The sequence below is a fragment of the Sinohyriopsis cumingii genome, chromosome 12, assembly GCF_028554795.1.
Source record: "Sinohyriopsis cumingii isolate HCF-2022 chromosome 12, ASM2855479v2, whole genome shotgun sequence".
In the NCBI taxonomy this organism is placed as follows: domain Eukaryota; kingdom Metazoa; phylum Mollusca; class Bivalvia; order Unionida; family Unionidae; genus Sinohyriopsis; species Sinohyriopsis cumingii.
The window spans coordinates 36,414,310-36,439,528 of NC_142972.1; the positions used below are offsets into that span (position 1 = coordinate 36,414,310).

At 36.2% G+C, this 25,219-nt stretch overlaps 2 protein-coding genes across 2 annotated transcripts in view; both read left to right on the forward strand.

Annotated features, from left to right (window-relative positions):
* LOC149786260 (toll-like receptor Tollo) overlaps positions 1–25,219 on the forward strand; it is a 270,288-nt gene that overhangs the window by 195,230 nt on the left and 49,839 nt on the right. The gene's annotated exons all lie outside the window — the stretch shown is intronic.
* Positions 9,492–18,979, forward strand: LOC149786262 (protein AMN1 homolog). The gene is made up of 3 exons (XM_089978165.1): positions 9,492–9,585; positions 14,840–14,951; positions 18,656–18,979. Exons 1-3 carry the CDS (start codon positions 9,565–9,567, stop codon positions 18,733–18,735), a joined length of 213 nt encoding a protein of 70 aa, XP_089834291.1. The 5' UTR covers positions 9,492–9,564; the 3' UTR covers positions 18,736–18,979.

Here is a 25,219-nt window from a genome sequence, read left to right on the forward strand (position 1 = left end):
CACTTGCTCCCACCAACCATGATGTGTAAACTTCACGAGCTTTGCAATACTTATAATTTGTAATAACAAAATCCACTGCTCTCTTGGCCATTTGAAATTTACAGCAATTTTCTCAAAATAATTGATCGACGTCTTATCAGAAACAAAATGTTACACCCTAAATGGCATTGTGAAAGCTTTATGCGAAATAAAACAAAAACAGGGACAAATTTCATTAGGAAATTGAACTAAATGCTTGAAATCCCATGATGTATTCAGAGTAGTCTCACACTTTGAAAAGGTGTTGTCCACTTATGTAGGATCATTTTTAGATTCAAATTGCACTATGTGTTGTCACGTTTAAAGATGCTTGACATAATTCACGAGCAATATGGCTTGCTTTGGAAGCTTTTTATGACATCCCCATGTGAAATTGTTTTAGATAAGACCCACCTAAGTGCGTTTCTTCAAATATACTCTTTAAAGTGAAGTACGATATATACGATATAATATATCGATCTCCAACCTACACGTTATCGTGACTGCAATGTTCAGCATATAAAGGAGCTTTCCGATATAGTAAATGTGTGTTATATTTTAAATTTCTACACACCATTTACATCCCCCGCTGATCGGGAACCTTTACATGTATTCAGCATCTCATCCTTCTGTAATACATTCTTTTGATACATACGTTTTTCATAGAACGTTTTATGTGCCGCTATATAGTATTAAGATGCGTCGGAGTGAATTGTAGTGGTAGCTGCTCTAATAAGGGATCAGCGTTGATGCTATCTTCTGTCCACACTGCCATAGAATATTCAGGGCACACATTTGCCTATTGAGCCAACTGTGCAGCCCCAAACCTATCCATGCCCCCCCCCCCCCCCAAGACTGATTGACTAGTGTGGTCCATCGTAATCTTGACTTACGAATACATCATAGTACAGTGTATGAACGCAGTAAAGTCTTCAACCAACCATCAGTCAAGCATTTCTTCTCATGTTATACATAAAATAAAGATGTATTTCTGCATAGTGATATTTCTCCCGTTGAACATGTTTCCTATACTTGTAACTTTAGCCGGTAATGATTTCTAAATCTTTTAAAGCGTTTTACACGTTCGTTTTCTTTCCTTTATTAAAGTAACGCTGTTGGTTAAAATTGTTTATAGTTTGATAACTTTTTGTCATCATTTTATATAAGTCTGACGTGGCAATTATATCACAATGTTGTAAGACCCGCACATAATTCATATTCCTACACATCCTAACTGTAACGATTGGTGTAATAATGCTCTTATAGTAATGTATTAGTGATGTCTTTTTGAGTTTTGCCGTAAACTTGTTTTGTTTGAGAAGAAAAGATACGCTGTGTTTTTCTTGTTGAATTATCCAATAAAGTATGTACAGAAATGTTATATCGTCCAATGTACGGTAAATGGAACTAAGCACACGGGAATGATGATATATATGTATGATAACTTCCTATCTATGAAGAACAACTGCTGAAGTAAACATTTTAGACTAATTCTAAGAACTACAAGATCTTAGAGATATGTCGGTTACCAAAATGTTATGTAATTACCAACCACTAATTATAGCTCATCAGCAAACTCGAAGAGAAGGCATCATTCGGAGCACGCTTAGACCTGTGTAACACTTTTAGAACGATCTTGGATTTACATTTGGACAATTGTGGTTTTGCTTATCTCTGTAATGTAGTATATGACCATAGAGTCGTAAACTCTTGATACGGATATACCATATTTTCATATCAGAATACGTGCTTGTTGTAATGGTTCTTCTCATTAGTGTTGGTACTAACAGCTGCCTCGCCTCGCGCTCATCATTAAGAGGTTAGTGTAATGACTGGTCGGCTTGGTGTCAGGATAATGTAAGTGAGTGGGACAGCATGCTACATGTCTGCGGAATGATGCCCCAATGCTAGACATAACTATAAACTGCCACACTGCAGACATCGTAACGATATGACTGAGTTGTTTTAATGCTACGTTAAAAATCCAAATCACATACACACAGACATTCATTGGTGTTGTTTGTTATTTCTTTTTATTTCATTCGTGTCAATGTTTCTAAAAGTGCAACATAATAGGTTTGGCGACACGACTTAAAGCGGAACCTCTACGTTAGGATATTTTTTTAAAGAAATAGAATGTCCTTGTTAGTGACATTGTTAATTTGAATATCTCTTTTCATATGCATATGAAGATTTATTGTGCTTTTGGAGCCGTGGTAGCTCAGTAGTTAGCATGATTCAATTCCATTCTTGTGTTTAAAAACTACTACAAATGGCATGTATTGAGACTGGTCTCTCTAGGTGTTGGCACTCAGGAGATGGATAACTTCTTAGCCAAGAGACAAATCTTTATGTCCTCAAGTTAGTTAAATTCCGTTATGTAAGAACTGGGAACCAGGCTGATATCCCGGTTTGCTCTATATGGATTTGAAATAGCTCTAAATCAAGTGTATCTAGTAAATTTTAAATTTATACAATTTGTATTTTAGACGGCGCTATTCAACAAATTACATCTTTCGAATGTTAGATGGCAATTTCACATTTCTATTGGATCATGTCAATATGCCATATTATTTGTTCCAAGAGAACATTTTTTATTTGAGACCGAAACGGTAATGATCGTTTTAAATTGTAGGCGACACGTAAAGGAGAGAATAGGCTAAGGTCTCACTGGACAGTTCTTTTTTGTGCCTATTTTCTTCCCATGATGACCTATTGCAGAAAAATGATAATAATATTCCTTTATAGATACAAATAAAAACTAACTAAAGATTTTTGTTAAAATGATGCTTGTAAGATTCTGACTGATGTAATAAGGTTAATTTCTTATGCAACTGGTGTCTTTTATACTGAACCAACACTACTACCAACCCCTCTTTTTTACATTCATTTTTGACAGGAAAGAGCTATTTTGAATATGTTCATGTGACACTGAAGCTAAAATAATCAGTATGTGCCTTATGCATGAATAAAGTTCACTAGAATTATAACAAATAAGCATACATTTCATCACCCCTCAACCATCGAGATTTGTTTAGATATTTACCTCTTTATCAGACACACTTAAATACGTAAGCCGAGTCTTCTGCTCATTTGCAGCCCAAGTTACGCATTTGATCTCCAATGCTCGTCTACCTGTGACATGCAGTCACCAAGAATCCAACCCACTTCCAAACCTAACTCATGGTAAATGTAAACTACATTACATATTTAGCTTGTGTGAATGTATAAATGCTAGGAGTGTGATAATTAGGCTCATGCATTCTATTTTAAAAATGATGGAGGTGTCAAAATACGAAACTATCCAGTGAGACCGTAAGAATTATTGTTGTTGTTGTTGTAGGGTTTAACGCCATTTTCCAGTCAAGACTGGCTATACATGGCGGCCAGTATAACTGGTGGAGGAAGAACCCTGGAAAACCCAGGGAAAAACCACCGACCCACGAGAAGCTACTGGCAGGCTTTCCCACGTACCCACGCTAGCCGAGACTTGGACTCGAACCCACGCAGACAGAGGTGAGATGGCAGTGATCCGCAATGGTGAGCGCTTTAAAACCACTCGGCCACTCGCCCCCCCCCCCCCCCCCCCCGTAAGAATTAAAATAGCAGTCTGATTACGGGAACATCTTCTTATTTTCAAAACTTTGGCCAATTCTAAATAAAACGCAAACTAAAGAAGTGTCAAATTCAAAATTGTTTGTTTCCTATGATTTATGGAATGTATCATGGACAAAAGCTATCAAACCGGGCAACAGCTATGAAACAACTTTATATTTTATGTATTACTTTCCCCTCTGAAAATTACAGTTTCCTTGTAATATGTCATTTTCATCATTTTTCATAGCTAATACACCCTGTGGTGTTAGTGCCTGGTGATATCAGAGATATCTGACAGCACAAATAATACAACTCTTCATGAAATTTGAAATTGTAGTGAATAAAAGATGTAAAAGAAGCCAAGCTAAATCTCTTGTAAAATAACTGTAGAATGTACATGCAAAGAACTTGAAAGAATAATAACGATGCAGAACATATATACACTGACCAGTTTTCTCTCACTGATTTAATAAAGAAGGTAAAATCTATGTTACAACATGGAGGTAATAAGGAAATCATTTATGGCACGGCTAGTCACATTTGAAAAGAATGAAAAAATGACATGGGTTATTAAGGTCTCACTAGACAGTTTTGGGGGCATTTTCTCATCCAACGATGACTTTTGCAGTAAAAAAATAATAATATTACATTAAATATACAAATAAAAACTAACTAATGATTTGTGTTAAAAGGATGCTTGTAAGATTCTGACTGAGGTATTATGGTTCATTCCTTAGGCAACTGGTGGCTTTTATACTGAACCAACACTACCACCAACCCCACTTTTTTACATTCATTTTTGAAAGGAAAGAGCTATTTTGAATATTGTCATGTGAGAATGCAGCTATAACTATCAGTTGGTGCCTTATGCATGAATAAAGTTCACTAGTATTATAACAAATTAGCATACTTTTCATCACCCCTCAACCATCTAGTTTTTTTTTTAAATTATAGATATGTACCTCTGTAGCAGACACACGTAAATATGTAAGCCAATTCGGCTGCTGATTTGCAGCCCAAGTTATGCATTTGACCTCCAATGCTCGTCTAATTATAACCAGCAGTCACCAAAAATCCAACCCATTTCCAAGCCTAACTCAAAGTAAATGTAAACCACATTACATATTTAGCTTATGTGTGAGTTTTTTTAAATGCTAGGATTGTGATAATTAAGCTCATGCCCTTTACTTGTCAAATTATGGAGGTGTCAAATTACGAAACTATCAAGTGAGACCTAACACGTATATTTATGACAAAAGCACAGCGAGCTTTTTCCGTACAATCTGTGAGCGCACATCACGATTATTTCCTCTAGAGATTCTGAGCCCACACCACGCAACGAAGTTTGCGTGCATACTTTTGTTATCTGAACACACTTTGTTACGTTCTTTTAATATAGACAATATAGACACCGCCAGGCCCAGTACAGTCCTTTCATTATACTGCCATTTAGAATTGCCTATATTATTGTTTACACATAAATGACCTCAAATTATGAATCCAATATTTGTATTTAGACAGAAATGAAAGTGGACGCTTGGCAGATGACGCATACTTATGCAATGACTTTTTTATTTAAAAAAATGATAAAAAGCGCGCTAGGATTACTTCCCTTTCCTGGATAAAGGTTACATGAGTTACATCCTTTGCCAACATACACGAATTACCTCCTTGGCTTCACACACTAGGTATTTCCCCTGTCTCCGTTATATTTTTAGCAATACAAAGCATTCATTTGCCTAACCTGAAAATCAATTTAAAAGTGAACGTAACAATAACGATGTGGTAAGATGACAAGCTTAAGTGACAAGAAGCTGCTTTTGAGAGGCATTCACACAAGCGATCGAATGCATTACGATATGAATTCCGATGTCACTTAGCTGCTTAGTACAAGACTAAACATTCGCTTGGTAAAAAATCGCCCGCATTCGTGCTATAGTCTAATGTACAACGATATTTTGTAGTGCGGAGCTGAAGATATGATACAGTATGACCAATGGATCTGAAAGCTGTCTTAGAGAAGTTTGTGAGATCACATCATATGAAACAAAAGTCATATTGTTTTATGTCCACCACAGTTGGTGGATATGACCTTGCCACGACAATCGATATTTGCCAATTTCCATCGCATAACAACATAACTAGAAAAAGACAAACTTAGCAAGTAGCAAGCATATAAAGCCTTTTGGGAGCATTCATTGAGCCGGTAAACAGAAAGTATATTGAGATCACCTCGGGTGAAACGGCTACCGGCAACAATTTAGATCCAAAATATTGTCGGATTAATTACAGTCCAGACGGGTATATAGCAGACACCAATATCATTTTGCTTCTGAAACTGAAGTGTCAATTTACATGATATGAGAAGCATTCGATCGTTATCGGTATCGTATGATTCTCTGCTGACCACGCTAATTTTGTTCAATTAATCGATTGCTCTAGAGCGCAGTTATCAACTTGACGGCAACAAGTCTTGATATTGTTATGTATATTTGATTTAATTTATATTTGATTTAATTTATTTGTTTATTGTTTTGGTTTTTATAAAATTCAATTACATGCTATTGTCATGTAAATCTATTTACTGGATTTGTCCTTTTCCAGAAAATCAGTTCAGTTCTATATGACCTGGCTGCTTTTCACAAGTATCTAATAATATAAACTTTATATATAATGCTGACCTAAATCCTGGCCTTGATTCTGAATCAGTTAGAGGTGAAGTAAAACAACATTTTTTATTCTTTCTCAGAGTAAGATTCATAAAGTGAAATCGAGGCCATACTGGAAGTACGTGATGTCAGGCTTGTAAGAGTTTCTATGTTCTTCCAGAAGGGTAATCATGTGACCATGATACAAGACTTTGTTTTGCGTCTTAAATTAGTGTATAATTGTTTTCTATAGAGAATTTGAGCAGTCAGGCTTTTAACCATTAACACTTAAAGGTGTTTTGTTGTGACCTGTTTGAGTTGAATTTTTAATTTTTCTGCACATTATTTGGATTCGTGTAGATTACTTTTCCCTGGAAATACTTGTGCATAAAATTAAATTTTGGACAACTATCTTAATTTATACAGCATTCAAACACTGGAATATTATTTTCTGTGATTCAACAAAGAAATATTGACACATTAGTACGCCGCTGGCCAACCATTTTGGATTTCATCAGGATTCGAACTAAATTTTATTAGGACATGTTATTACTATGACTTCCATTTTTAAATTCTTGGATTATTTTTTGGATTATTTTTAGATTTTGTTCCTACAACCGAAAGTTCCTTTTCTCATTTTTAACTTGCTTTCTAGGGAAACAAATTATTTGTTAAAATTTAACAAAGCTTGATTTTTCACCCTTTTCTTGTTGCGTTTTATAAGAGCCTAACCGTAACCGTATGAACTTATAAGGACCAGAGTTTCAACGGCATCACATTTAATTCAGGCAACACTTGTTTTTCTCAGCTATGCTTGGTAGCTTCCATCAGGATCAGTCTCAACGCATTTATTTTGAAAGGTGAGTTGTTGTTATTTTTTATATTTTTTCATACTTTCTGTCACATAATCGCCTTAGTTCCACACGATGTCTCATGCTAAATTCTTTTAGACAAATCTGTCATATCTATTGCAGCGCTACGGAAGCAAGTCCAACCTTGATTTATACCTTTTGTATACGTTGTTTTGAAGAGCTATATAAAATGAAGTCTAATATATCCTTCACAAATCATATTAAGGCTTCTGCGAGGCTAGCTCTGGGTAAATAAGTTTGGCCAAAAGTTGTTTTTTTTAATTCTATATCTACGATTTATGATACATTTCTATTGTTGTTGATGATCGTATTATAAGCGTGTTTTCGCTACCAAATCTGGGTCTATCAAAATTAATAACAACCTAAAGCTCATTGGCAGAATATATGCTTTGGTATTGGTAATATATATCAAGCATCAATTGTTTTGATTATTGTTTGCGAAACACGTTGCCGCTCAACATCCATAGTCCGAATATGCTGCCTCGTTTCTCTTTACCCCCTACTGATTTCAATAACTGAAATGCTGAATGTGATAAAAAGCGTAATGAACTTAGTCAATTCATTCAATGGTTTCTGTTTTTTTTAACCAGACTGTGACCAGAGTGGCCCGAACGCTGACACACACTGCGCGTTTCATGCTTAAGGGACATTCCATACTAACACGGTGAAATATTGGTTACATTACGAGCTAGTCTTTTTCCTCAGACAATTGAGTGACGTACTTCATTCTTTTCGGAAACTGCAGGATCATTCCGTAGAGTACCATAATCTTGAGAGTTTAGAGATGTATTCCTTTTCATACATAAATATAGAAATTACACAGCTTATTAATCCTCGCTATGATCCTTTTCTTGTTTTGTGTCCTGTTTTCTGGGCCTGATATTTGTTTCTAGAGATTTTGTATTAGTCCCGCTTGTGATTTTTCTTACCGTCGCCTCTATTTACTTAGTGAGGCTTGCAGCTGGTTTAATCTCATGTCAGCAACAAAAATGAGTTGTTTTTCTTTAAATCAGCGTCTACTCTGATCGGTGCAGAACGCACACGAAATTGTCTGTACACATTTTTCATAAAGTCTATGCTGTTAAAATATGCTGGAGACGTACGCCGTCCAATTTTCTTCCATCAGTCTCATCCTCAAACAACAACTCTTAAAGGTTGCGCGCAAGCTATATATGATATATATTATGTTGTATACAAAATGTCATGAAGCATAATGATTTTAAAGTAAAAATGAAGCTGGTTCGCTGGAGTTAGTGGCAGAAACATCATGCCTTTCGAAGCACCTGCATTCCTGATGTCAAATCAAGATATGGTAAAGCCTATAATATATGTGTCTGTCGAAAGTGAAAATACCAGACGCATACCGCTGGTAGACAATCTGTATCTGGTATTGGTATTGACTATGGAAAGTGGCCGGAAGATGCTCTAATATTCAGACGAAGCCTGTGCTTGAAATGCACTTCTGTTCTAAACATTATTTGACAGCGGAGGAATATGTCTAGTAGTATTTTTATGTACTTCAAATCAATATACAATGCTTCAAATCAACGCTTACAATGTTTAATCAAGCAATCAATTTTGTCTGAGTGCAGCAAGACACAATCCAGGTTTGTGAAAGCCACGGTGTCCTATACTATTGCGGAATGACGCGCCCAAGTTTACAAACATCAATACATTCATAGGCATACTGTCCTCAAAAAGGACATCAGCGGCCGAATGTCTGTCATCACAAAGCGACTTCCTCCATCCAACAAATAATACATGCTTAGGTATGAAAAGAAGAAAAAAATATATTGCAAATTTGAGCACGAGTAATTTGTTTGGTTTCGCCATATGACAGTAGCTTTTTGTGGACGATTTTTCTTGGATGCCACCAGAAAATTTACTGAATATAAAACAATATTAAGTGGCAATAATTACACAAGCTACGTTTCCGACGTTGATCTTGAGTATGCCGCTGATATGGATGATGTGCACAACGACTATACTCTGGCACCAGAAAGCGTGATGATAAGTGACGCAATGCTAAAAGTCCTTATTCTGTAGCGATAAAGAAACAACGTCTCGTTGGCAAGTTTAGAATGCCTAACTTGATTCCAGACTTGCTCTTCATCCACCACTGTCATGACTTCGGAGCGTAACTGTCACATAATAAAGCAAGAAATATCTTGGTTTCGCCTTAGAACGATTTGATCATTTTCGTCGTACATGCGTACAATGTTACCTAGGGTGAATAATTGTTTTTCTAGGTAAGCAACTGAACTAACACGAACCTCGTCCTAGATAAGATTGCGGCAAGATTCACTAAAAGCACGGTAAGCACGGTTATTTTACCGTGACTAATACTCACTCTTCTGTGGATTTAAGGCAAGCTCCGTTTCTAAGTGACACACTGGTCTATGGATCTTGTCAAGGAGTGAGCGTTCTCCATGTGTTCTCCAGCCATAGGTGTAAGTGTTACATTTGTATTTTATTTGATATCTGAAGCGTATTCAGTTTTAAATGTCGTATCATGAAATGATGCCTTTAATACTACGCAGATTTCAAACATTGTGAACTTTTGAATTACAAGTTGGTATTAGTTTAATTTAGTAGCACATATCTATAGATATTAATTCCGAACCTATTATTATGACCAGTTTTGTTTTACTGTAGCTGTTTAGGACTGTCTGAAGCAGATTAGGGCTGTCTGAAACTGTTTAGAACTGTATGTACGTATGTTTATACGTATGTCTGTGCGCATGGTGGATCCATGAAGGGAGGGTGTAGCCAATATAAATAATTTTATTCATTTTATATAAATTATCATTCATAATAGTGTGTTGTGTTGTCATTCGATCCAGGCATCCATTCAGGTCTAGCTTGTTACAATTGGTGGTATAAGTGGGATGCTTTGGAATGAATGAACTACCAATATACTGTATTTAAACCGTAGGTAGTCTGTAAGCCGTGGACTTTTTAACAAGTGTATTTTTAGTTGGTGCTGGGTTTCCTATATGTACACACTTGTTTAGTTTTTGTTGCCTTCATATCTAAGATTGTTAATTGTGGTTTGACAAGCTCTAAACCACTGTACTTATCATCTCCAAACAATCATGGATTCTCTAAAAGAACTAGCTGAATTGGGAAAACAACAGGGTTACAAAGGGGAAAATCTTAGAAAAATCATAAATGAAGAAAAAGCAAAAGAAAGGGATGAACAGGCAAAGGAATGGGATCTAGAAAGGGAAAGATCGGAACGGGAACAACCATTAGAAAAAGAACGATCGGAAAAGGATACACCAACTCGAAAAGGAGAAAAGATAATCAAATAAATTGGAATTGGAAAGACAGGCAAGGTTAGAGGTTATAGAGTTAGGAGAAAGAATAAAGAGTACCAAAGACAATTTAAGAGTTAGCAAATGCTAGAAAAGGAGAACAAGATTCTGCCTCTAGCAAATTAGCAGGCCCTAAATTACCTTTTCTTTTACGATGAAAAAGATGACATGGATAGTTATCTTCATCGGTTCGAGCGGTATGTTGATAACCAGAAATGGAAGCGAGATGATGTGGCTCTTGATCTCAGAGCTTTGTTAAAGGGTAAGGTTCTCGACGTCTACTCGCGACTCCCTAGCAGCGATGTATTTAACTGCGACGCTCTGAAGGAAGCACTACTAAAACGGTATGAACTGACATAGAAAGGTTTCCGGAAAAGGTTTAGGTATATTAAAGCTGAGAAGGGGGAAACATTTGGGCAATTCATTGCTAGAATAGATAGTTACTTCCAACGCTGGATTGAATTTGCTAAGGTGAACAAAATGTGTCATGGTTTGGTGGATTTCTCGCTCCGAGATCAGATATTACAAGTAGTAGGGCGGGAGTTGAACCATTTTCTTAAGGAAAAAGCGTTCACAGATATTCGTTACATGGCAAAGCAAGCAGATCGTCTCGATGAATCACATGGTGGAACTCGAAACGTGGTTTCGAAAAGATCAGTCTGGGAATCCGTCTAAGGTTTCGACTCGCAGAAAGTCAGCGAAACCAACTGAGATGGGTAAATCGGATGTAGAAACAAGACGTCGAGGTGTACAATGTTATGCATGTAACGAAGGGGGCCATATAAAATCAAATTGTCCAAAAAGAATTGGTACTATACATAAGCCAGCCGTAGCAATACATAACAAGAACAGTTCTGATAGGTTTCACGACGTTATTTCTTATTCGGTACTGTTAACGGTCAGGTGGTCAGTTGTACGTGATACAGATTGCACAGGTGGGGATAGTGACTCCATGCATGATACTTGATCAGACGATCGATCGCGTACATGTTGCAAGAGTTGGGATTGAAACTCCTTTCTTGACCGGAACAGTTGTCGCGATCTGTACGGATAATCCATTTTACGATTTGACAATCGGCAACGTTGAAGGGTCTTGTCTGCCGACTATGGAAGAATTTAAAACAACCATAGCTCGAACCGTTGAAACGCGATCACAAACCAGGCGGGAGAAATGCGCCTTACGAAAGTTAACCGTCCCCGAATCTATCGAAGTAATCTCACGTAATGAATTTCTCCGGGAGCATGAGCGCGAAAGATCATTGAGTTCGATTAGTGAGAAAATCGCGCTTAACTACATTAAACGCTATAAAGGAGGGGGTAGTTCGAGATTTATCAAAATAAATGGGTTAATTATAGGGAGTTTACCACGCAAGGAGGAAAAATTATTGGCAGTTAGTAGTACCTCAACAATACCGGTCTCGTATATTGAGGGTAGCACGTGAATCTATCATGGCAGGTCATCTGGGTACGGGAAAAACTACCAACATATTGGCCTGGTATAAATTGTGATATTAATAGGTTTTGTCAGTCTCGTGACGTATGTCAGAACTGTCTAAGGGGAGAGTTGCACGTGAAGAGTTAACTATTGTGTTGCAGGTATGATAAATAATACAATCGTAAGACGCGCAATAGGAAATTTGTTGTGGGTAATCTTGTTTTAGTACTTCTTCCCACAAGTTCTAATAAATTACTGGTTAAGTGGAAAGGTCCAAACGAGGTAAAGGAAGTCAAAGGTGATATGGGCTATAAAATCTACGTGAATGGTAGGTTGAGCATATTTCATGCTAATATGCTAAAGTTGTACGTAGAAAGGCGCGAAGACGCCTTTAGAAAGATGTGTATTGAATGTAATGTGTTCCGCGGTTATCGAAGATGACGCGGTAATGGGAGAACTTGAGATAGATGTTCCACTGGAATATTCCTTGCATAGTGTAAGAGAAGGAATAGATCAGGTGAATGTAAGCGCAGAGTTACCCAAAGGTCAATTTAAACAGATCAAATAGACCCTAGGAAAGTATTCTGATGTTTTCACTGATAGACCAAGATGCACAACCCTAGTAGAGCTAAAAATAAAGCTATGTACAGCTGATCCAATTAGGGTTAAGGGTTACCCAGCTACACTTAATGCGCGAGAGACTGTGGATGAAGAGATTAGGAAAATCCTGGACTTGCGGATGATTGAACCGTCTAATTCGCCATATTCGTCTCCCGTTGTCCTTGTCAGGAAAAAAGATGGTACTAACCGCTTCTGTATCGATTTTCGTCAATTAAACAAAGTAACGGTGATTGATGCCGGATATGGAGAATCTACTTGCGAAATTATCAGGTCACCGACATATTTCGAAGTTTGATTTGTCAAATGGGTATTGGCAGGTCCCAACAATTGACGCCATTTGCTACACATAAAGGGCTGTACCAAGTCAAGGTGATGCCATTCGGATTGGTAAGAGCTTGATACGCCGATTACTAAATGAGTTTAGTGTGCGTTGATAGCTTTGTGGACATTTTTGTGTAAAGGTCTGCACAGCCAGACATCTAAAACCTCACCCCAAGCAAGTTGAAGCGGTCATGAGATCACCTCAACCAATTAACAAATATCAGGTTCGATCCTTTCTAAGCTTAGTAGATTTCTATAAGAAATTTATTCCTAATTTCGCTGCCACTGCTAGCCCATTATCAGATCTAACAAAGAAAGGGAACCAAATAAATATATTACATTCTCACAACTGAACACAATTAAAATTGATTCCACCTAGACTGATATTAGATATGGAACCAGTAATTCTGAAGTAAACAATATTTATATGAAAAGTAAAGACACAATAAAAGAACCAGGATGAGGGTAATTTTCCCATCAAATTAAAAAAGAACTTGCTTCAAGAACACTTAATTTCTGAGAAAAACTAGAAATTGACCTAATAATGTTCTTATAATCATATAACGTTTGGCTATGTAATATTATGGTTATGATAAAAATATATTAGTCAGGTAAGCCCAACTCCTACCCTCAATTACAATCAAAAGGTAAATTACACAATACAAATTAGATATGCATGGCTTATAATCTTGGACAAAAGACAGCACGCAATACAAATTGAATATACTTAACATTATTTTCAATGCTGGAGTTGTGATTACCGTTATAAACAACAACGTCATCACCATCACCTTCATCTTCATTTTATACAAAATCACAACGTTGTTACCTTATACTACCTGATGCCTGAACAGGATAGCAGTTACACTAAAACATATTTTTTCTGACTCATCAGGGGTCACAGATTGTTTCCAGATAATTTGATGTCTCGATGGCATAAATTTACACAGAATAAATTTCATAATCTATGTAGACTTCATTGGTCCAAGAAATCACGAAGTCTGGAGAAGTATCTTCCTTATAATGAAACATTTTACTTTCATATATATATATGGTCAAAAAATATCACTCACCTGCTCAGTCATATTTATAAATGATATGAGGAAGGGCAAGTGACTTTTTCAAATTCACCTAATTAATTGGACAATTACGGTTTTAAACAATTTATCAGATATTAATGTAAAAAATACATGGCTAATCATTGGCGTGATTTGTTAAGAATATGTTTCAAAAGTCATAACATAACTGGCGGAAATAACGTTGTTTGTTGCTGTTTGCTTACAGGTGTCCATTTTCAGCAAGTCAGTATCAACCAGATGCACACTGATCTGATATTAAATCATTGGATGTCTTTTAACCTAGCTCACATTTACATAAATATCCCATAATACTTCTTTATTACCTGTGTTTTTAAGTCTTAAGATTGTCAAATTTAGCAACTGGTTACCAACAAGCTTGCATTTAGCACAGTTCATTTTGTAACTGAATGAAATTAAAGACAATATGACTGATGTGTCAATTGGTTAATTTTGTTCTTTGCAAAAGAAGTTTTATTATTCTTCGAATGATCAAGAAATGAGAAACTTCAATAAGCATGGTTTGCCACATTTAATTAGCTGGATTAAGATGATGAGTCCACTGTGCTATCTTGTCAGACTGTTTTGCAAATATCCATCAATACCATACTCAAAATTATCCTTATTTTTGTGTTAAGAGGTGAAATAAGGAAAGAATCGGTGAAATTTCATCATAAAAGTTGTCGATATATACGGTGTTTAGAACATGAATAGACATAATAAAAGCTTGAACATAGAGACCTTGCCAGATCATTAATACAAGAATCAACGAGGAAGCTTCAGTTTTATACATACGTATAGGATGAGTAGAATTTATGCAGGACAAATATAAGTTCCAAGTCACTTGTTCTTCATCGCAAGTAGCTAAATAACAATTTTTTAAATCCTGGATCACGATGAGCTCTGATTCCCAGGAATTCTTTCTAACTATTAGGAAATTCACATGGATGGCTGTATAGAGCTGACCGATGAAGCAGTGGAAGCAGTGTTACAGTTCTGCCCCAAAATATCCATTCTTCTCTTCCATGGGTGCCCTAAAATTACAGGTAGGTTGTGCATAAATGACCCCTTCAGAAATATGGGCTATGCTCTATTCACTAATTTACATATATATTTCTTAGAAACTGTCATGTATTTATAGGTTACTGCATTTGTATGGGAAAATATGAACGAGTTTTGGGATGGAATACTGAACGATCTTGGGAGTGCAGTATATCCTCCCGACAAAACGAGTTCATATTTTCCAATAGAAATTCAGTAACCTTTTTTATTATATGCTCATTTTTTTATTCTACCTAAGGTTTAATTATATAAACACAATACACTACAAGAAACAACGTAAATGAATGTAATCCGCATTCCAAACTAAATACACAAGCACATATTCATCATTTCACAAATCAACATTATTACTGCGCACATAACTCCGCCCAGATAAATTTGAACTTAATCGCGCGCTCGACATAACTTTCGAAATAAAATGGCGTGTCTAGTTAAAATTGAAATTTGGAGTCATATTGTGAATGAATGTGCATTGCAACAACTTTTCCATTTGATCTGGAATGAATAGATTTGGGTATTTTTCTTGATTCTAGGAAATTTCGTGATTATTGACTGGATTTGTATGTGACGATTCCACATGAAATACATGGGTTTGAAGAAGCTTGGGAGAAGTGTGCAGACATCTGCAATTGTGTTTCTGTTTCTGTCATTGAATGTCTGAAATCATAATGTGGGGGAAAATAGGAAGTCTTTCAATTGCAATTATCAAAAAGACGCTATGGAATTTAATGCTTATTTTATTTTGAGTGCAGTAAGAAGGATGCAATTGCACGTATCATCGTAATTACATCACAATTTCGAAATGTGTAATTCAGATTGAAAACCTATGACATGGCTCGTGTAATTCGGATTTGCAGAATTAGGAAAATACATTTTGAGGAAATTCAGAGTGTAAAACTGCAAGGATATTTTATTTTTCCATTCTTAAAAAAGACAGTATATGACTTGTCATTTATATGTTATATGTAACGACCTTTGTCTTGCATCTGTTATATAATGTAGCGAGCCTAAATCCGTAACATTGTATCAACGCGGAATGTGCCAATGCAGAAGGTATGTGGCAGTCCACGAAACATCTGTTTTAGTTCATTCAGAAACAAATTTAAACAACCACAACGTAAACAGCCTCTTACGGGAGTGTACAGGATTTGTGTACAAATCAAAAGTGCTGGCATCTGCGTCCATTATTTGTTTACAATAGAAAGTAGTTCCTTTATACACGTGAATGCTATATGGGTATTGTCGCGCGAGTTCAGTATCGGATAATACTGAACGTTTTCTGACAATTTAAAGTTAACGGGGGAAAAATGAGTTTACAATAAATTTTATTAAAACCAGCAATTGCATATAAGATTTTTGAATTCTGACAATTTTCATTTTCAAAGGTTTGATTGTGAATGAAAGTAACAATTCTAAATTTTAGGTTAGTCACATTTGCCCTTCTGCCTTCTATTCCAGGAGATGTTTTAGATAAATGGATGAAGCTTGGTGTACTTAAGTACTGAAAATAAACGGAGGAACATTATCTCAGATGACAAGGTATAAGCAATAAGCTCCCATTTATTTGGCATAGTATAGCCAATAATAGGTTATAAATATAATTAAAACCAACCCAAACATAAACTGTCACATAAAGATGTCTGTGTGAGTTCGAGTCTCAGGCTGGGCCGATATGGGTATGTGAGAAAGCTTACTTGTAGCTTTTCATGGGTCGGTGGTTCTTTCCAGAGTTTTTCTGGGTTCTTCTGCCACCATTTAGACTAGCTGCCATGTATAGTGTATCTTCTGCTGAAATATGGTGTTAAGCCCTATAACAACAACAAAACAACACTGTACAGGGTTAAACTACAGTACTTATAGGCTTCTCAGTTTGAGGACATCTCATATCACTGTCAATATTTTATATGCAAGGTCAAGGTCTCCAATCAGTTTTTTAATTACATACTTTTTTCTTTACTTATCTTCTAATGCACTTTGATATAAGGCATTGGAATTGGTAGTTACTTGCTTAAAAGGGTATACTTACTGGTTGAGTAAACATCTGGGTTTACCATGCAGCCATCTTTTGTACTAACATTGCTTCTGTAATAACTATACTGCTTGGAGAACATCACAACTCCTATATTCCGAATGTGTTTGCGTTTGATCAATTTGAGGGAGATGTAATGCTTGCAGAATGACAACTGCATTACTCTGAGTGCCTAATTTTGGCAAGGCCACTTGTATCCATCCACAAAATAGTAATTGAACAATTTCAGAAGCATTGACTATATGCATAATAGTTACTGACATAAACCTGAACATCGAGCACTAGACATCTTTATATTCAGACAGTAACCTATGGCTTAAAAGAATCAATTCAGAATAATCATTTTCCAACCACATTAGAAGCAATACATTTACTATAATGTCGTCATAGGTCAGAGCATAACACACATTTCCTGCCAATCTTTGACTTGTTTCCTTGGGTCTTTGGGTTAATTTGTAAAACCACAAGCAGAACAAAACTATCAAAGGAAAGAATAATACGATGCTTGTTACATTTGTCAATTTTGTTTTCTATATTAGCATTAGGAAGGCAGGATTAGGAGTCATTAATATTCATTTTTCAACAGATTTGGGACAACTTTTAAATTTATGGGGTTCCTAAGTTGTTAGAAGCAAAACAAAATATTATCCCAAGACATAATATAGATAGGGTACATTATATTTTCCTTACTCAGTTGGTCAAGCCCATGCCTGGCCAACCGACTGACTGACAGTTCAACATATGGCACCCTTAGCAATTAAGGACACAGTAGGTTCTGAAACTGGAAATACTCCAGACCTAAAAACTTTTTTGAGTTTTCCATTTATCATAAATGTTGATGTTACTTTGATATCAAAGTATCCAGAAATCGAAAAAGAATCTGCTATGAATAAAATGATAGCTACTTAGTTTCACACAGGCCAATTTAAGTTTTTAAGTTTCTTTGCCACTAATTTTTAATGTTGAGTACTATTCTCAGCCATCCCAGACAGTATTGCTGTGGAATATTTGTAGCTATCGACAGTGGGATGGAAATGGTAGCTAAGTATTATTTCTCTATGCAAACTGTATTCATTGATAGATATATTTAGGTCTAAACTGGATATGGTTTGTGTTATCGAGTGTTTGTCAGAGTATGTATGTTGTTGACATTAACAATATTTAATTTAAAACTTAATTGTTCTAACTTTCATTTGAAGGTAAAAATTCAAGTCATGTTTACCATAATTGTACGAAAGGATGTTTTTGTTTCACATTCCCATTATTGGAATAGCACAAAGCACCTTCTATCTTTCCCATTATCCTTTGAAGTTGCTTGCTCAAAATTTAATTTACAAGGCAAATTGAATGGAACAATTTAACCAAAATAGAGCGTTATAGAAGTTGATGGATAGAGTGTTAAAATTTGTAAAAGTAAAGGCTTTTGAGCCAGATACAAACAGCTGATGAGAAGGCTGATTGCCCAGATGGCTGTTCAATTATGTTACTTCATTCTTAGATTGCAACCTCGTTTCGTTTCTGTTGCACAGTGATGAAAACTGAAGAGAGCTTGATGACCCAGACTAACTTGATTACTAGTGTCAAACCTTAAATTTGTTAACATGTTTTCTTTTTAATTCAGTCCCTAATTTTATTATATTCTTGCTATTTCCTTTGCAGAACAATCGAGACAGGCACTTGAGGAGCTTACCATTGGCAGGTCAGATCCCAAGAAACATGTTACATGGACAATATACTGAATCAAGAAAGAGTTATCTCTCTTACACTATTCACATGGTTGAGTGACGTTTGTAGTTTGACATTGCTTGTCTGTTCATTTTGTTTAAAATTTACAAAATACTGGAAGGCGCTAATAGATTATAGAGATTCGTCAGCATTTATGATGTTTTGTATGTATATTTATATTTATTTAGATTACGCGAATTATGTGACAGATTCAAAGACAGAATTTTGCCACAGTTCAGTAGAAAAATGAGTATATCTTAACGGACAAAACTCGTTTTAATTACCATATCTTAAGAAAATGTTTACTTTCACCTTGATGTTTCATGCATGAACATTATCTCTGTAACCCATCATTTGTATAATAATCCACACTGCAATCTTTTTGTTTTATTTTTATTTTTTTAACTGAAAATTGTTACACATTTTCCTATAAAAAAACCTCTTGAATCTTTTAATATCTGACAGATTGTACACATTACAGAAACGATCTTTTGTAAAAAGTATTTTACAGTATTGTTTAGATGGGGTACTGTATATAATTGCAACCACTGTGATGCGAGAGAGGGTGAGATTGTAACTATGAGAACATTGGTGTCTGTGTGTGTGTTACGAGTGCACACAATTAAGGAAGCTGCTAATTTTTTTGGGGGGGGATACTATTTGATAAAACATTAGCTGAACAACATATGTTCCTTCCAAAAATTACATCCTGTAACATGAATAAATACAGTTGTTGCACAAAAAAATACAGTCCTCATGACAAGAAACATTTGAGGAAAGAGATACTTTTATAACTTTATTGAGTACAGTTTCATCAGTTAAATACATTATTAGGAGTATAATCACTAATACAATTTCTGGTATTTGTCACTTAATATTCTTCCCACTCTCACCACTGACTTGAGTCCTTTATCAAGCAGCAAGTTTTTAATGATCCGTTGGATCTTTTAAAGTTCCAACTTGCTATTTCTTGGACAAAACCACTAGCCATTTATTTGATTATAGGGTCTGCAATTTGAAATGCTTTTGGCCTTAGCATGGCTAAGCCACTGCCAAACTAGATCTTTCAATTTGTCAGATTTGCAGGAATTATTGAAAGGACACTTGTTTACATAATTGTTACTTTCAAATTCATTCTTGATGAATTCCATTTTCTTTACAATATCTGAAACAGTAGATGCTCTTATGTCAAATATTCCCCCTAATTTCTTCAACCAAGATTTTTGGGATAATTTTATAGCGTGTTACCCCGCTATAGCATGTTCCATTTTAACACGAATTCGGATATAATAGTCGTGGTGTGGTTCCAGAAATTTAATATCTTCTGTATTTTTCTCGTACACGAAAAAAAAATATTCTTGAACGTGAAAGAAGTAAACATGTATTATCATTTTTTGCAAGAGATCGCGTACAAATAACATAAAATGATCATGGCGTGGCTCCTGACATTTTATATGAATTTTTCTCTTCTTAAAGGTATGAAAAATAATGTATAAAGTTTATTCTGGGATCGTGTAGGGCTTCGCCAATGTCGAAAACTTGGGTTTTTTCCTCCTTATTGGCTGCTCAGTATACCATCTGGTGATTTGTTTATTGACGACATTCTTGGCTGTATAATCTGGTATATACAACCCTTGGTTTGGAGAAATTCAGCGACCCCATGAAAGGAAGCTGCAAACTGGATATACAATGCAATGAAATGTATCTATTGTTATGTGAAAAAATTATTTGTCCATATTAGCAAACCATCTTAATAGTGCATTGTTATATCATAATCCGCTTATCTTGACATCCTGCCTTAGTACTGTTGTGAGATATCCGTTTTTTTATTGTTGACATTTATGGTAACGGAGATCAACCGGACGAGGCATGATCTCGTAATCTATCTTTCGTCGATAGTAATTAATATATTTACATAGACTGACATTATATGTGGATGGTAAGTAAAATTCCTCTTTTCATTCAGAATTAAATCCTACAGAACACTCACATTTTCTGTAATAATCCCTGTCATCAGACCAGAACACCTGCGTCTCTATCGTCTGCTGACGCTTTTTAAAATTTCTGACACATGCATCACGCAGCTACCACAGATGTAAGAAACAAAAAACACTTATTGGTTTATTCAATACGCAGGGAGTAACAGTAAATAGAATAGACCAAATGACGGCCAATTCTTTTTTTTTAAAAATATACCCAGATAAAATAGTTTGCTGAAATTTCAAAGGAAACAGATTAACTTTAAAGCACTAATTGTTATGAAAACGTACCCAGCAAATGAAAAGTCAGTCTTAATAATCCGATACATTTTTTTGATGTTGCCGCCACAAAAGGAAATAGGCATTTGTTTGGTACTCCAAAAGTGTCCTTTAGCAGTGACGTAAGTAACGCATACACCCTTCATCAAAGAAAGCAGACTACAATCTTCAGTAAAGCAAAGAACTTTTCTTCAAAAGTAAGTCAGTACCAAACATAACTATAAAGAAAATGGAATCTGATGGATTTTTGCGTTTTACAACCTGACTGGAACATGTTAACTGTGCTGTGAAAGTTTCCTTTTTGCAGGGAAAACGTTTATGCTTACGAACACTACCAACGGCAACTTAAAAACACAAACTAACGTTTACTGACTTTGGACGTACTAAAAGGTAAATTTGCTTCTGTCATGTTTACCCCGACCCAGAGTAGCCCAGTTGAAACATGTATAATCAAAGTAATTCTCACAAGCCATTGTTTGATGTTAAACATTGCCGCAGGCTAGCACTAATCCATTACGTAAGATTGCCGTAGCTAGAAGTGGAGAGCCGGACCTCGGAGTTGCGAAGTCACAGATAGCCAATTATCACCTAGGTGTGGAAATGTTTATCCAAGATCAAAAGAAGTTGCCTGAAGAAGTGGTAGTGTCTTAACTTCTTTTCCCTGCAGACAGACAGACAGGTTGAACTGGCCGCTAAGACGATTAGACAGGGTCACAGCGCCACCCAATCAGAATCGAGATGGGGAGAGACCTTGATTTGGGTAGAATGATATCTCCGCGTCTTCCGGCAAGAATTAGTTCGCTAAGAGAAATTACCCAGAGTGTAGGTTAGCGTAACTCCTAATAGCCATTCGTTATTGGCGGGAAAATCTTAGAGCAGGAAATTCCAAGTACAGAGAGCTTCAAATAAGGAAGCTTTGAGGGACAGACCAGTTACAGTTTGGTCCCGAAGTCTCAGATAGAGAGACGGAAGAAAGGAGAAGTTGAAGTCTGGGAGCGAAATTGGATGAGGAGATAGTAGAGAGGGAAACGGAGACAAAGGAGGAGTTAGAAGAATGGAAAGACGGAAGGAATTAGCGGGAAAGAAAGAGATGAGTAGATGCAAAGACGGGGGAAAATCTAACTCACACTGTAAATCACGGGATGAATTAGGCTGTCACTTGGTCGAGGAAAGACGAGTGATTGGAAGTTATCGTTTTTAAATTATCGAATTTATTAAATTGTTATTGATTGAATCTCATCTTCGTGTTCTCTATAATTTAACCGTCGACATAGCTGACTGGGGGCTCAGAGCTGTAAATCTACCTCGTCACTAATTTAACTTTCTAACCTCGCGAGCCAGGGTGGAACTTTCATTATTTAATTAAATTATATTGGAAGAACCCCACTCCAATGCGTGCAAACGTCACAGCTTCTCATTCTTTACATGATTGTGCTATGTTTTTCCACTGAATTCAGACCAATATGACCTGTGACAAAATTATTGAATATTTTAAATCTGTGAGTGTGCATATTTTTGATAGAATCACTTGTATTGTGGATGCAATTATGTGATGAAATTCGTGTGTCTCTAGAAAAAAGTAAACTATTATATATATGCCTTCTGTTTTCACCACAGGTGCATTTCTAATTTAATATGCACCGACTTTAACATGATAACTGTGCAGATTTAGCACGTATTTCACCACCCGCATGAAGTACCTGGCCCCCGCCCCCCCCCCCCCCCCCCGATGTTTTGGGGTACATGCATCATTTTCTTCAGCTAACTGACCTGGTTGCTTATAACACGGGTCAGTTTATAAAACGGTAGGTTTATATGGCTCCCAACTACCGTGTTATAGTGGGGACACACTGTACTCATTGATCAAACTAATTTTATCTGACAGGATTTCTCAATCATACAACGCTGAGCTGGTTGTTCTGACATCTTGACATGTGAAGGGAAATATTTGGCAGTCGTAGCTACCTCAATACATGTATATAATGATCCATCATCTGTCCATACAATAGCGTAATGCATATACTCACTTATAAGTCGAGACCAACTGCAAACAACAACGATCCTGGTTTGCCATATCATATTGCACCTGCAGATCAGGGTCTATTTTGTTTGTACTACTGCCTAACAAACTAAACAGGCCCAGATCTTATGGCACATTATGCAACAGAAGATCAGGGTCTGTGTAGTTTGCAGTTGGTCTCACATTAAAGGTTAGTATAGATGTTACTGCTACTCTCCTAAACCATTTTTTAGGATTGCTATGAAACTTCACAAGACATTTATTCTATGGTCAAGTTGATCTGAAATGAAACTGATGCTGATGATACATATAGTATGGCCACCACAGTGAAATTCTTGTTTTTGCTACTTCTTCTGAATGGACGGTCATATCAAAATGGGTCTTTGACTGAAAGGCTTTGTACGATTTCTAGTAGGGTCTAAATGAAAACCATGCTGATATGTTATCCAGCATGGCTGCCACTGCAGCTATCTTCAAAATCTTGTTATTGCTACACCTCCTACATGGATGGTTATATCAGCATGGTTTTTCACTAAAAGACTTATGGTGACTAACTGGTGTTAAATAAAAATGGTGCTGATCCAATATGGCCACCACAGCTGCTATCTAGAAAATCTTGTTTTCACGATTCCACCTGAACAGAAAGTCATATTGACATAGGGTTTTCGCTCAAAGACTTATTATGTTGTCTGGTTGGTTTTAAATGAGAATGGTGTTAATATGATTTACGATATGGCCACCACATAATCCATCTTGATAATCTTGTTATTGGTGTTTCTTCTGATTGGATGGTCTTATCAGATGCGGTTGTCACTAAAAGACTTCTTATGATGTTATCCACTTGGTCCCATATGAAAATGGTGCTGATGTGAGGTCCAATATGGCTGAAGCCATGACCATTTTGAAAATGTTCTTTATCACTACTTCTCATGATTATGAGGTAATATTGACACATGCTTTCATCAGAAGACATTTTACGAGGTTTGGTTAGCCAGAACTGAAACTTATTAATCTGATGTCTGATACGGCTGCCACAGTGGCCAGCTAGAACATCTTGTTGCCATTACTTCGGCTGAATGAATTCTTAAATCAGATCTCAAGAATAAATTCTCAAGTCAGACAGGGGTTTCACTAAAAGACTCAAAACGTCTTGTTGATCCTAACTTAAAATGGTACTGATCAAAGTCCAATATATTGCCTTCTTGAAAATCTAATTTTTGCTACTTCTCTTAAATGGAAAGCATACCTGCCAACACTACTGAAAATGCTGAGAGAATCCCGAATTTTAGACCTATCTCTATTCCCAGAGGAAGAAATAAATGTATTTTTTAAAATACAGAATCATCATTTTCATTTCCCTATTTCTGTATCTTGTTTTTCAGTGTCTGGTTTGTTTCTTAGTGCTTCACCATATCCGGTTTGATTTCCGTTTTTGGTTTGCCAATACAAAGAGATTGTCTCACAGTGTATTTCTCTTTATCCGCATCAGCAAATCACAGGATCATAATGGAAAATGTTTCTCAGCAAGAAGTGAAAGACAGAATAAAAGGAAGTAACTGATGAATTTTAACCAGTCAAGAAAAAGAAATGGGATCAAAAACATTGGAGTGATTGGGAGAAGCAGTTTGCTTTCAGTCATCCGTTGGCTCGCATGGCCTATCATGCATTTTGCCAATTTTGCTCATAGCATGTCTCAATATGTGTTGTAGATGACATTAATAAACACAGTGCAACAGCCATGCACATATGGTGCAAAAAATATATTAACAACACGAGGACACTGGAATATTCCATGGTAAACAAACTTCTAGAGAAGATGAATACTGAAACAGTTACAGACAAGAATGCACTGTAGGGCATTTCTGATCAAATCACTCATACATGAAGGAAAAATTTCCACTAAAGGATGACTTATTCGTGTAAGCATTGCAGATGTGTCTAAATAATCTTATGTATTGTTTAAGGACCTGTCCTTTTTCTCCAACCGAATGGAAGGAATCAACACTGATGGTCTGCTCTAGAGAGTTTTAAGGATCGGGTCTTTTTTTTTAGTCGAATTGAAGGAATCAACACTAATGATCTGCTCTAGAGAGTTTAAGGACCTGGCCTTTTTCTCCAACCAAATGTAAGGAATCAACACTGATGATCTGCTCTAGAGAGTTTAAGGACCTGGCCTTTTTCACCAGTCAAATGGAAGGAATCAACAATGATGATCTGCTC

Coding starts and splice junctions, on each gene's coding strand:
- LOC149786262 (XM_089978165.1), top strand. CDS start 9,565: ATGTGTTCTCCAGCCATAGGT. Junction 9,586..14,839: donor TGTGTTCTCCAGCCATAGGT/GTAAGTGTTACA, acceptor TCTAACTATTAG/GAAATTCACATGGATGGCTG. Junction 14,952..18,655: donor TGGGTGCCCTAAAATTACAG/GTAGGTTGTGCA, acceptor TTTCCTTTGCAG/AACAATCGAGACAGGCACTT.